The 12,767-nt window shown below is 45.3% G+C and overlaps 1 protein-coding gene across 4 annotated transcripts in view; it reads left to right on the forward strand.

The window, feature by feature from the left end:
* The first annotated feature begins 3,782 nt into the window (after positions 1 to 3,782).
* Positions 3,783 to 12,767, forward strand: part of CLSTN1 (calsyntenin 1) — a 59,655-nt gene continuing 50,670 nt past the window's right edge. The window contains exon 1 of one of the 4 annotated variants that reach the window (XM_083453819.1): positions 3,783 to 4,239. In XM_083453819.1, coding sequence (XP_083309945.1) covers positions 4,164 to 4,239 — 76 coding nt within the window. In that variant the 5' untranslated portion in view covers positions 3,783 to 4,163. The remainder of the gene's footprint in view (positions 4,240 to 12,767) is intronic. The other 3 variants (XM_083453816.1, XM_083453818.1, XM_083453817.1) reach the window with 3 other exon arrangements.

The following is a 12,767-nucleotide window of genomic DNA, read 5'->3' on the forward strand; positions in this document are numbered from 1 at the left end:
CGCCTTTCAATCAAAGCAAACCCCACGTGGTCTTGCAAGGGCATGCAAAATGGATGGAGCATTGGAATTTCTTGTTGACAGTGCCCCTTCCTCTCCTTTGCAGACTGTCTGCAAACGGGAGGAAATATTGCATTATTGTTATTGTTATTATCATCATCATCATCACTGTATTATTATTATTTTTAACTTGACCTGCTAGAATGCAACACAACACAACTGAAATGTGAGGTTATTTCCAAGGAAAAGTGTCTCCCGCAACCTTGCTCTGAAAATGCAGAGATTTGCTCAAAGATTTAATAGAGCCAAAGGTCTAGAAGGGGCGTTTTTCATCTTCTAGGTGGAGTGGGATGTGAGCACTTTTGTTGTGGTTTCTCCCACAACCATTCTGGAACATGGAAAGTCAGTTGACTCCGAGTCAGACTGTTAGTCCATCTAGCTCAGAACTGTCTGCACTTGGCAGTGGCTCTCCCCCTAAGTCCTGCTCACAGTAAACCCGTCGAAAATAGTAAGGACCTCATTTAGTCATGCCTATTGATTTCAATGGGTCTACCCCAGGTAGATCTACAACTGTAATATCACAATCCTATATCCCTTTGAAGGGACGCGGGTGGCGCTGTGGGTAAAAGCCTCAGCGCCTAGGACTTGCTGATCGAAAGGTTGGCGGTTCGAATCCCCGCAGCGGTGGTGCGCTCCTGTCGCTCGGTCCCAGCGCCTGCCCACCTAGCAGTTCGAAAGCACCCCCGGGTGCAAGTAGATAAATAGGAACCGCTTACTAGTGGGAAGGTAAACGGCGTTCCGTGTGCTGCGCTGGCTCGCCGGAGCAGCTTCGTCACGCTGGCCACGTGACCCGGAAGTGTCTGCGGACAGCGCTGGCTCCCGGCCTCTAGAGTGAGATGGGCGCACAACCCTAGAGTCTGTCAAGACTGGCCCATACGGGCAGGGGTACCTTTACCTTTACCTTTATATCCCTTTGAACTCAAGTGGAACTTATGAGTAAGAACAAAGTGGTTTTAATGTGTTATAAGGGGAAAAAACCTGCTCCCTTTCCCTTATAGGGTATTCCGGAGCCCGTATAGAGTCCTTAAATGGGTTCCTTATCGGTAGGAGAAAACAGAGGCCAACCAGAGTATATTGAGAAGCAAAGTGGCTAGCAAGCCTGATCTTTATTAAAGGGAACAAACAGTTGCAACAGGGTCCCCACTCACCACATGCAGAAGGGACGAGAACCCTGAACAATGGTGGCAAGCCGTTATGTAGATTTTTGAAATTGCCCACCCTGTATCCCAAGACCACTCCTCTAAAACATCATACATACATCACAGAAGGAGGTGGTCTCCAGCAGGAATCCTGTCTGCCAGAATACCTGATAATGGTCACTGATTACATTACCTGGGCACCCTGGCCATTCTTTTGTGATGGTAATGCTTTGATTCCTGAATCCAGGGTTACAGGCTCACCCCATTCATACACAAATATGCCCTTAAGGCAGGATTTGCAAGCAAAAAGGCAATGGGAAGGCTTTCCCCATTTGACTCCCTTACCGCAGAGGAATATTTGAGGTCATTGGGAGAGTCAAAATGGCTCCAGGAGTGCTCTCCCATACTATCACATGATTCAAATATTTAGGTATGTGTGCATTTATGAATATTTATTCTATATTTGAGACCTTCAAATTCTTATAACACATGCAAAGCCCCAAATTCTCAGAAGCTCAGTTCCTTGGTTCTCCAGTTGGGGGGGCAGCACTCACAGTGGGTTGTCTGCGTCTAAAATCTTACTCAGAGTAGACCCATAGAAACTAATGGTCCTAAAATTAGGCGATGCCCATCAGCCTCTCCCCCCCCCCCCCCGTTTTCCATGTTTTTATCGGCTATATAAAGATTGCAATTTCTTTGTAATTGTTGTAAGAATAATAATCATACCCCTGCTTCCTCCCGTCACTGGTGGTACAGATTGGCTACATGCTATTAACTTCAATGAGTCTACTCTGAGCAGGACTAGCATCAGATGCAAGCCCACTTTAATGTAAGAAGGGTGAATGCCTCTTTTTAAAGCAACAACAACCCTGCAGAGCCTGCTGAGTCAGGCTGGCAGTCCTTCTAGTCCACCATCCTGTTCTCACAGTGGTCACTCATATTATGCCTGTGGGGAGCCAGCATGAGAGCACCCTCCCTTCTTGCAGCTTCCAGCAACTGGTAGGTATTCAGAAGCTCAACTGCCTCCAGCTGTGGGGCAGAGCTCAGCCACTACAGCTATCAGCCATCAATAACCTCACCCCCCCCCCCATATCTGTCAACCTTCCCTTTCTTGAAGGAAATTCCCTTATGTGAGTGCCTGGAGGTGGTTGGAGGATGGATGGCGGCTAACAGATTGAGGTTGAATCCTGACAAGACAGAAATACTGTTTTTGGGGGACAGGGGGCGGGCGGGTGTGGGGGACTCACTGATCCTGAATGGGGTAACTGTGCCCCTGAAGGACCAGGTGTGCAGCCTAGGAGTCATTTTGGACTCGCAGCTGTCCATGGAGGCTCAGGTTAATTCTGTGTCCAGGGCAGCTGTCTACCAGCTCCACCTGGTACGCAGGCTGAGACTCTACCTGCCTGCGGACTGTCTTGCCAGAGTGGTGCATGCTCTAGTTATCTCCCGCTTGGACTACTGCAATGCGCTCTACGTGGGGCTACCTTTGAAGGTGACTTGGAAACTGCAATTAATCCAGAATGCGGCAGCTAGACTGGTGACTGGGAGTGGCCGCCGGGACCACATAACACTGGTCCTGAGAGATCTGCATTGGCTCCCAGTACGTTTCCGAGCACAATTCAAAGTGTTGGTGCTGACCTTTAAAGCCCTAAACGGCCTTGGTCTCCATCCCCATCGTTCAGCCCAGACACTGAGATCCAGCGCTGAGGGCCTTCTGGCGGTTCCCTCATTGAGAGAAGTGAGGTTACAGGGAACCAAGCAGAGGGCCTTCCTGGTAGTGGCGCCTGCCCTGTGGAACGCCCTCCCTTCAGATGTGAAGGAAATAAGCAGCTATCTTCTCTTTAAAAGACATCTGAAGGCAGCCCTGTTTAGGGAAGATTTTAATATTTAATGCTGTATTGTTTTTAACACTTGTTTGGAAGCCGCCCGGAGTTGCTGGGGAGGCTCAGCCAGATGGGCAGGGTATAAATAATAAATTATTATTATTATTAATTATTATTATTATTAATTTTCCAGCGCCATTTCCCGCTGCTTCCCGCCGGATTGTTACATATCCCGTAGACTGTCCCCAGGTCAAGTGATGCTGCTGATCCCTTATTTTCAAATCTGAAATCTGACAGCTATGACCCCCCCATGAATTCTCTTCTAAAGTTATTGGTTCAGGTGGCCAACGACCATCATTGCCTCCTGCTGCAGATAGTTCCGCACTTCAGCTCCACGCCCTTTTTTTTCTGCTTTTCACCTGCGCCTGAGATCTCCCAGCAAAATGATTCCTCCAGTCATGGAAATGTAGAGCTGGAAGGGAGCACCACGTTGGGCCCAAAGATTGCTGCATTGCAGGGGGTTGGAATGGATGACCCACAGGATCCTTTCCAACCCCACGATTCTATTCTCCTCCTCTAGCGCGCGCGCGTGTGTGTGTGTAATCACGGTTTCTCCTACCATTCCCTTCTCCCCAGCTTAGGCTGCTCCTTCGGCCTCTGCCTTTCCTCCCCCCTCCACCACTCCGCCCGATGGTATCTCCTCCCCCTCCGCCTCACCACCCTCCTTTCCCCTCCCAGTTGGTTCCTTCCCCCGCTCCGTCGCCTGGCAACCGGTGCGGGAGGGAGCGGCGAAAGGGAGCGGAGCGGGCCGCCATCTTAGTTCGCAAGCCAGCGGAGCCAGCGCCGGGCTGAGGAGGAGGAGGAAGAGAAGACGCGGCGGCCGGGCTGGTCTGAGAGGAACGGCTGCCTCTCCTCCCTTCCCTTTTATTTTCCGCCCCCGGACACCCCCCTCACCCTTTTTATTTATTACTACCGTTGCTATTATTTATTAATGTGTCGTTATTAGTATCGCTAATACCCGCCCCCCGTTTCCTTCAGCCCTTTTTTTTTTGCCCTCCCCCTCAACGGGGGGTCGGTCGGGGGGCGCCGGGGAGGAGAAGGAGGAGGAGGCGAGGCGGAGAAGCGCCTTCCCGGCCTAGCAGAGATGCTGCCCTCCCGGCTGGCGCCCGCCTGCCTCCTCCTGGCTGCGCTGCTCTGCGGACGGGTCCGCGCTGCCCGAGGTGAGCCAGGAGGCGGAGGGGAGGGTGGGGGAGGAAAACAACAATTAATATTGTGTGTGTGAGAGAGATAATTTTTTAAAAAAATAGGTTGGGGTGTCCAGGTCTCCAGCCACCCCACCCCGTTTAGTGCCGTAGGAGGATAACGTCTCAGCGTTGCACTTAACTGATAGCACCTGATAGCACGGTGCTGCACTTGCCTTGCCAAGGAGACCTTCGTAACAGTGTTTGCGCTTTCCCTCTTTATTGCAGAAATGTCTATCCATATGCATATGTAGATAGACGCGTATGTGTGTTTGGGCGCGCGTTTTCTGTATACGGATAGATACAGGTATGTGCATATGTGCATATAAAGAAGATTTGCGTTGCCCTAATATAGACAGCAGTGACATTGCAATGATGATGATGATAATAACGTAGCATTGGTATGGAAAGGATCAATAAGGACGACGAAGGTGATGCTGCTGCTTCGTTTGTTGTTCCTGCGCTGCGATTGCATTGCTCTTTAGAACCTACTGTGGGTCACTTACCGCGCTGTGCAATATCGTGATTTGTTGGCTTGTTTGTTTTATTGGTGGTGGTGGTTTATTCATGTGTTGTGTTTTGCTGTATTTGCGTTAGGAGAACCGCCTTGAAACAGTACTGGGCCCCTTTTTTTGCACATGCGATATTGTAATTATTTGTTAGCCTCATTCTGTATTCCTAATGGGAAGATGTCTGTTTAACAGTGTTGGGATGCTTATTGCAGCACACAATATGATAACAGCGGGTGGCATTTCACATTAGTCGGACTTGGAGTAGACCCGTTGAAGTTAGTGAACATGGGCAATTTAGGTTCATTATTTTCAGTGGGTCTCCTATGAGTGTACCCTGTGTGAATATCACCCAGTGTTCTTATTCATTAGATCTTGCTGCATTTGTATTAGGAGATATTTTTAAAGGGTCCTTTTCTGTAAAGTGCAGTTGTCTGACAGTGCATAGTATAAATATTGCATGATTTGATAATGTTATATATTTTTATTATTGTAGTATGCTTTCATAGGTGTGTATGCGTTTAAGATGGATATTCATCCTAAGCCCCATGGAAGTCAGTGCAATGTACTTCTGAGTGGATACGTATAGGATTATTTGTGTAATACTATATGTATGAATGTACAAGTTAATATTGCAGCCATTAATATAAGGATATTTTAATATTGCTTTGTTTAGTAGTGATATAGACACTATTGCATATTCATACTTTTATATGTAATCTTCCACAGCCGTTTAATAATAGAAATATATTAATAAAATGAATAATTTATAAAGTATATATTTAAAGTACTTAGGTTCCACTTTTCAGCCAGAAGACTATTAATACCTAATAGAGTATAGTGCTTAATATTGCATTGTTTGATAATGCAATATTTTATCCTTGTCCTTATATTGTCCATTATAATACAGTGCATCATTCATAGTCCCTGATTAACAAGGATATTATAACATTCCATTATTTAATAAATGATGTAACCCTACTGCACTACATCCCTCCTTATATTAAGAATATAGCATTGTTGTTTCATAATACACCTAATACTCTCTTTTCCATACATGCACTCACTTTCTTGTATTTTTTTGGGGGGGTGGTGGATTTGATTCCCTTTCCACTTAATCCCATCTTCCCACCTCATAGCAACACCTCCTCCCCTCTAAGCAGAATACCTCCCCTCTTTTTAACATAGTACGTACATAGGAAACACCAACATGCCATTAGCAGTAAATCTCTCCACCCCAATATTTGTCTATTTCACTCCCTTAAGCACACATAGATACACAAACTTCCTAAACCCACAAATACCTTTTTCATACCTGTTTCTTTTACTCTTCCCCTTTCTAAAGCACTTTCCCAGACCCCCAAACCAGCATCTTCCTACGCACAGGATACTTACCTTATACTGTCCACCCCACTTCAGGGACACCTCTAAGTATGGCTTGGCGAACATGCATTTGTCAGCCTGTCCTTTTGAAGCTGTTTCCTGTAGCTGTCCTCTTAGGGGGCCTGTACTTCCTGCATCTCTCCCCCCCCCCCGCAAATGTTTGCCTCCCCACTGTGCTTATTAATTATTAGTATTCTGTCCACCACCCCACGCTCTTACATCCAAATGTACTTTCTGGACCACCATTGGCCTTTTCACATTCTGTATAAAAGCTATTCTCTGCCTCCTCTATTCCTCTTTCATCTCCTCTGGTTTTAAACCATCTCAGAAAGGCACATGTGTTTGAAGGACCCAGACTCCGGACCCTGCCAAAGGAATTGTTTCCCTCCATACATCTGACTTTGGAGGTGTGGAGTCCTTCATGCAAGGGCATCTTTTGATAAGAGGTGGGGGGGGCTTAGGAAGATCGCTCCCCCCACCTTTTCACTTCTTTCTAGTGTGTGGGGGCACTATTTCCCCCCTCAGGAAAGGGGATGATGGATAGCCTTCCTCACTCTGTAGTTTTACAATTTAATCGCCTGTGCCCATGAATCTATCTCTGAAGTTAAGTCCATCTATCACTCTTTTCTCCAGTGATGCCTCTTTTATACCACCCTATGCCGTTCCTCCTCCTGCATTCCTGTATGTTGAGCTCCTTTCCCCTATAGGGATTTAACAAAGCTTAATCACGTCCCCAAATCATATGCTCTGTGTATCTGGATCAGAGTGCAAATGGGGAAGGAAATAACAGTGCCCTTGGTGGTGATGGGCTTCTTATCCCTTCAAGTCTATACGGTGCCATATGGAACAGATGGAGGAAGGTGACAGAAAGGTGCCCCCTATATATGCTGTCCTACAGGGTCGGGGAGAATGTTTACACAGTGCCCGCAGTGCCCCCCTCCCTCTTGCTTTGTTTTGCTTTGGTATAATCCCCTCCCTCCTTTTCCGGCAGTGAGGAAAAAATTCCATAGGGCAACCTGATCATGTTGGAGATGGAAAGAAAACCTGCTTACTCCCCAGATAGAGAGACTGCCAGTGTTTTTATCTGGCGGGCGATTCTGGCTGTCCAGGCTGTGTCCTCCGCTGCCCACTTTGGCTCATAATCTGGGTTAGCAGGGAGGAATGGAATGTGGGGGGTATAATGGCACTGCTTGTGCGTGGGGGGAGGGAGTCCGCAGCAGCTCTCTGCAGGCACACACTTTCTTTGTTTTTGTCATGCAAATCATTTCTCTCACACTCCGCAAATTATTTCCCAACTAGACTTCTGTTTGTCCCTTTGATGATAAGAGACAGCGTTGTTGCTTGTGGCAAGGCAAGGTTAAACTGGACCAATCTGATGAGATTAACAATGGTGTAAATACTGTCTGTCTCTAGGCTTGCAAAAGCTCTTTCTCTGTTGAGAGTATGATTCCCCCCCACCCCTTTCCAAGCAGCGATGGTATTTTAGATGGTGGAATTGGTTTTTTGATCGTCAGCTGTGAATAGATGCAGAGAATTGGACACCTTACTGAATCTCTGGGAACCTTAAACCGCTGCAATTTCATTGAGAGTGCTTTCTGTCATTTAAAGCAAACACAATCCCTTCTCACACCTTTCCAGCTGTTTAACCTTTTGCAGCTCTTGTGTTATCGCTGGGCCTTGAGCTGGGAAGTAAGGACGCATTGCAGATTGTGTTTCTGGGGTTGCAAATGTTTCTTTCCCTAAATGTGGAGCCGGAGCTCCCCCCAATCATATTGTGAGATGGCTTAATTGCTGTTTAAAACATGTGCTGTTTAAAATGTTTTTATAGACATCCATTTCACTAAGTCCTACTCAGAGTAGACCCATTGAAGTTTAACTTAGTCATGTCTAAATTTCAATGGGTCTACACTGAGTAGGACTAACATGGGACACAACCCATTTGACTTCAAACTGATTTATTTTTAAGGTGGTACAGGTGATGTTGGGGTATTTTGCTGATAAAAACTGAACCTTTCAATCATCTGTGGAAATGTTTAGTTTTCATCCCAATGGATTCACAACTGTGCTTGTCTCTTAAATTTCATTCACTGTAGCTATTTCCAGAGGGTTGGTGTGTTGCAACGTAACAACAACACAGTAAAGTCTTCTGACATCTTGAAGACATAACATGTTTATTACCATGCATGTTTTTTATTGGATCAGTCCACAAAAGTTTATGTCAGAATAAACATGTTGGTCTTTATGGTGCTTCCTGTTCTTCATATCTAAGAACATAGGAAGCTGACTAATACTGAACAAGACCACTGGTCCATCTAGCTCAGTGTCCTCTATTCCAGGCTTCCTCAAACTCGACCCTCCAGATGTTTTGAGACTACAGTTCCCATCATCCCTGACCACTAGTCCTTTTAACTAGGGAATTGTAGGCCAAAAACATCTGGTGGGCCAAGTTTGAGGAAGCCTGCTGTATTCTGATTGGCAGCAGCTTTTCACGGTTTCAGACAAGGGCACATTTCCAGCCCTCCCTGAAGTTGCTGCAGATTGAACCTGAGACCTTCTGCATGCAAAGAAGTTGCTGCACTACTGAGCTATGCCTCCTTCTTTAAAAAGCAAGATTTTAGTCCCCATATTTTTGAATTAAAGGGCTTATTTTAAATAGGCACACAAGAAGCTGCCTAATACTGAGTCAGCTCATTGGTCCTTCTAGCTCTGTATTGTCTACTCTGCACTGACTGGCAGCAGCTCTCTGCAGTGTTTTTGGACAAGGGGAGTTTCCTGGTCCTGTCTGGAGATGCCATTGAGGAGTGAACCTGGGACTTTCTGCATGCAAAGCATATACTCTGTCACTGAACTATGGTACTCTATTCAACGGGCAACACTTCCTCCTGTGACAGTCTTCTGAATGTTTAATTATTGATACTTTTGAATTATGGTGCTGGAGGAGACTCTTGAGAGTCCCATGGACTCCAAGAAGATCAAACCTATCCATTCTGAAGGAAATCAGCCCTGAGTGCTCACTGGAAGGACAGATCGTGAAGCTGAGGCTCCAATACTTTGGCCACATCATGAGAAGAGAAGACTCCCCGGAAAAGACCCTGATGTTGGGAGCGGTTGAGGGCACAAGGAGAAGGGGACGACAGAGGATGAGATGATTGGACAGTGTTCTTGAAGCTACTAACATGAGTTTGACCAAACTGTGGGAGGCAGTGGAAGACAGGAGTGCCTGTCGTGCTCTGCTCTATGGGGTCACGAAGAGTCAGACACAACTAAATGACTAAACAACAATATCTTTTGTGCAGCTGCACTAGAACCCTGTCTTGCTTTAAAGCTTATTGCTATAATAAATATGAAGACAAATTCCAGAAAAGCAGTTATGTAAGAGTATGTGCACGTGCTTGTGTGTATGTGACAGCGAGAAGACAAAAAAGCCTGGGATGGATGAGAAATGACCTTAGGTTGAGCATCCTTATGCCAGAAGGACTCTCTCTAATAATGCAATATGCACATGATCACTCATACCAATTTAATTTGGAATAACATGGACAAGTAAACAGCCATTGGAAATCACCAACAATTTCCTACTGATAACTAGGTGGGAAACCTTTAGTAAGGGAGTGGGGAAGTTTAGTACTGCCTCATTGCATATTGATTTATGCCATGGGTTGCCAACACAGCGCTCATGGGTGCATAATTGCCCAGAAAGGCCTTCCTTGGCACTCATGGGCTCCTGTCCTCTCATACCTCCCCTCTCTGAAATTAAACTTGAAGAAAACTGTATTGAGCCTATTTTTTGGCTAGTAAGGGCTTATTGTGGACCAGTAAACTTCTTGGATTTATTTGCAACTCTGGGACAACTGCTGTCCCCTTGGTATATTCTTAAAACAATTTTACAGCTCAGTTCTGTGCCAGTTTTCACCCCTAGTAATATGCTTAGACAAATATGTAAAGATGAATGTCCTGTGATTTGCTATTAGTGTTGTATTCTGTATAGGAGAGTTGATAGAGATGAACAGTGTGTCACAAATGACTAGAAATAGGTATATGTGGACAACTGTGCTAGGATTGTGTGATCTTTTTGCCTGCCTTATTGCTCATCTGTAGATAATTTACCTTGAAGCTACATTGTCCTATATCTGGCTTTTTCTTGCTTGTTTGGTTCAAATTTCCAAAAATGTGATTTGGGAGTTATTTTGCTGTTAAAATGTAAATGTTTCTTTTCCTATGGCTGATTTTATATATACTTGAAATAGAGCACAGTTGCTGAGTTTTTATAGCCTGACTTTAAATGTGGCCAGATGGCAGTTGCCTTTCTCAATTGGCTGTGCTATTTATTGCGAACCCGGAAGTGATGGAAGCTCTATTGCTGCAAAGAGATTCAAGGCTGTGCAAGGATTTTCTTTGGTGACAGTCTCTGGTTTCCCATTTAGCATAGTGTGGTTTATTACTGTTTTCATATGGCTGCCATCATCTGGAAAGGCTCTAATATTTCAGAAGGATATTTTGGAAGGGTTGTAGCTCAGTGGTAGAGCAGAAGATCCCGCATACAATCCTTGGCATCTCCCAAGTTGCGCAGGGAGAGAACGCTGCCTGAAACCCTGGAGAGCCACTGCCTGTCAGTGTAGGCGATACTGAGCCAGATGGACCAAGGCTGTGACTCGGTAGAAGGCAGCTATCTATGCTTTTCCTAGATGTCTTGTTTTGGAGGTTTACTTGGCTTATTTAAAGCCAAACAGATTAATTCATATTCTTGTATGAACGCAGGCCTTTGTTTCTATGGTCAGAGGAAATGATGCTTCTGAATACCAGTTTCTGGAAACCACAAGAGGGGAGAGGGCTCTTGTGTTCAGGTCCTGCTTGCGGGTTTCCAAAAGGGCATCTTATTGGCCTCTGTAAGAACAGGCTGATGAATTAGATGGGCCCTTGGCCTGATCCGGCAGTGGTATCCACATATATTTATAGCTATGTCCAGGATGCTATGGAGAGCCGGAGGCTTGGAAATGTGTGTGTTGCTTTTCAATCCTAGGAACTAACTTACACAGAACTAGCAAAGAGTTAATGGCTTCCAATCCGACAAGGAGGGGTTTTTATATTACTTTTCTTTTTTACATTTTATATTAGCCTTCGCTAACTTGGTGCCCAGAGGCTGATGATTTGTCGCCCAAAATATCTGGAGAGCACGAAGTTGGAGGAGGGCTGTACATCTACCTGAGAGCTTCCATTTTCAGAATCAGTAACACTTTCCCCCTGTCTGTTGCATTGTTGAAGAATGTTGTGAAGCTGCTGGATCTAAATTACTGGCAGGGCCCTTCGTGCTTTTAAAATGGACAACGCTTCTCACTGTTAGCTGCTTTGTGGTGATGAAAGCAGCTCTACTCAGGTTTGCTTCTTTTTGTTTCTGCTCTTTCAGTCCTCCATTTGTTAGCACAGCATGAATACGGTAGGAGAATGCTTTTGTTTGGCCTGGGAAACTTCTTTCAAACTGCACGTTAAAGGGGACAATCTGGAGGGATATATATGCACAGAAATCTGTCCCCATGAGACATACGATAAAGCCAAAGCTACCTTTTGCATAGCCCAATGCAAAAATAATGTTTTCAACTCACTTGTGTCATATGGGGGTAGGAAAAATGAAGGAGACAATACTCCTCAAGCAATCACTGCCTGGTTGCCTGGCAGTGACTCTTTATTTGCTATGGGTGACTAAGCGAACAGGTCTTGGATTATTTCCATGGCTGTGTAATGAGCTTCATTTAATATCTTTGCATTAAATGATTTTTGTCTTTCAGTTACAGACATTGCAATATGAAGCATTATGGTGTGTAGAATCATAGAATTGTAAAGTTGGAAGGAACCTTGAGAATCCTATAGTTCAGAGTTTCCCAAACTTGGGGGGTGGGGTCCTCCAGCTGTTTTTGGACTACAGTTCCCATCATCCCTGACCACTGGTCCTGCTAGCTAGGGATGATGGGTGTTATAGTCAAAAATCAACTGGAGACTCAAGATTGGGAGGGCCTGATCTAGTCCAACCTCCTGCAGTGTAGGAACTTTTTGCCCAATGTTCCTGAGTATCCAATGCTAGTCCTGCTCTGAGTAGTCCAATTGAAATTAATATATAAAATTTAGATCCATTAATTTCCATGGATCTGCTCCAAGTAAAAACATAGTTGGATATAATCCCAAGCTTCACCGATAACATTCATACAAAAGCAGAAGAAAGAGGGATCAGAGAGAGGTGCTTGAGATCGGATGCTTACTGGGAAAGAAGAATACATATATCAAAATTACACCACAGGCTCATCTTACTTTCACTGGAAGGAAAATGCAGGTAAGAAAAGGAGATAAAAAGAAAAGTATTTCAAGGCCATCAACAACATTCTTAGGCAAATATATCTGAATAGGCTGCATGGGTGTAGCCAAGGGGGGGGGCAGGTGCCCCTCCAATCAAGTAAATCAATAAAAATACTTAACTGAGATTCTGCCCCCCCCCCCCAGCATAAAGTCTGTGCCCCAACATAAATCCTGGCTAAGCCCATGGCAGGCTGATCAAATGTTTCAAGTGTGTGTGTGTGTGTGTATGTGTGTATTCATGTGTTGGGGGGTGGGGTAGAATTGCATGTC

The sequence above is a fragment of the Podarcis tiliguerta genome, assembly GCF_965153285.1.
Source record: "Podarcis tiliguerta genome assembly, chromosome: 8".
NCBI lineage: Eukaryota > Metazoa > Chordata > Lepidosauria > Squamata > Lacertidae > Podarcis > Podarcis tiliguerta.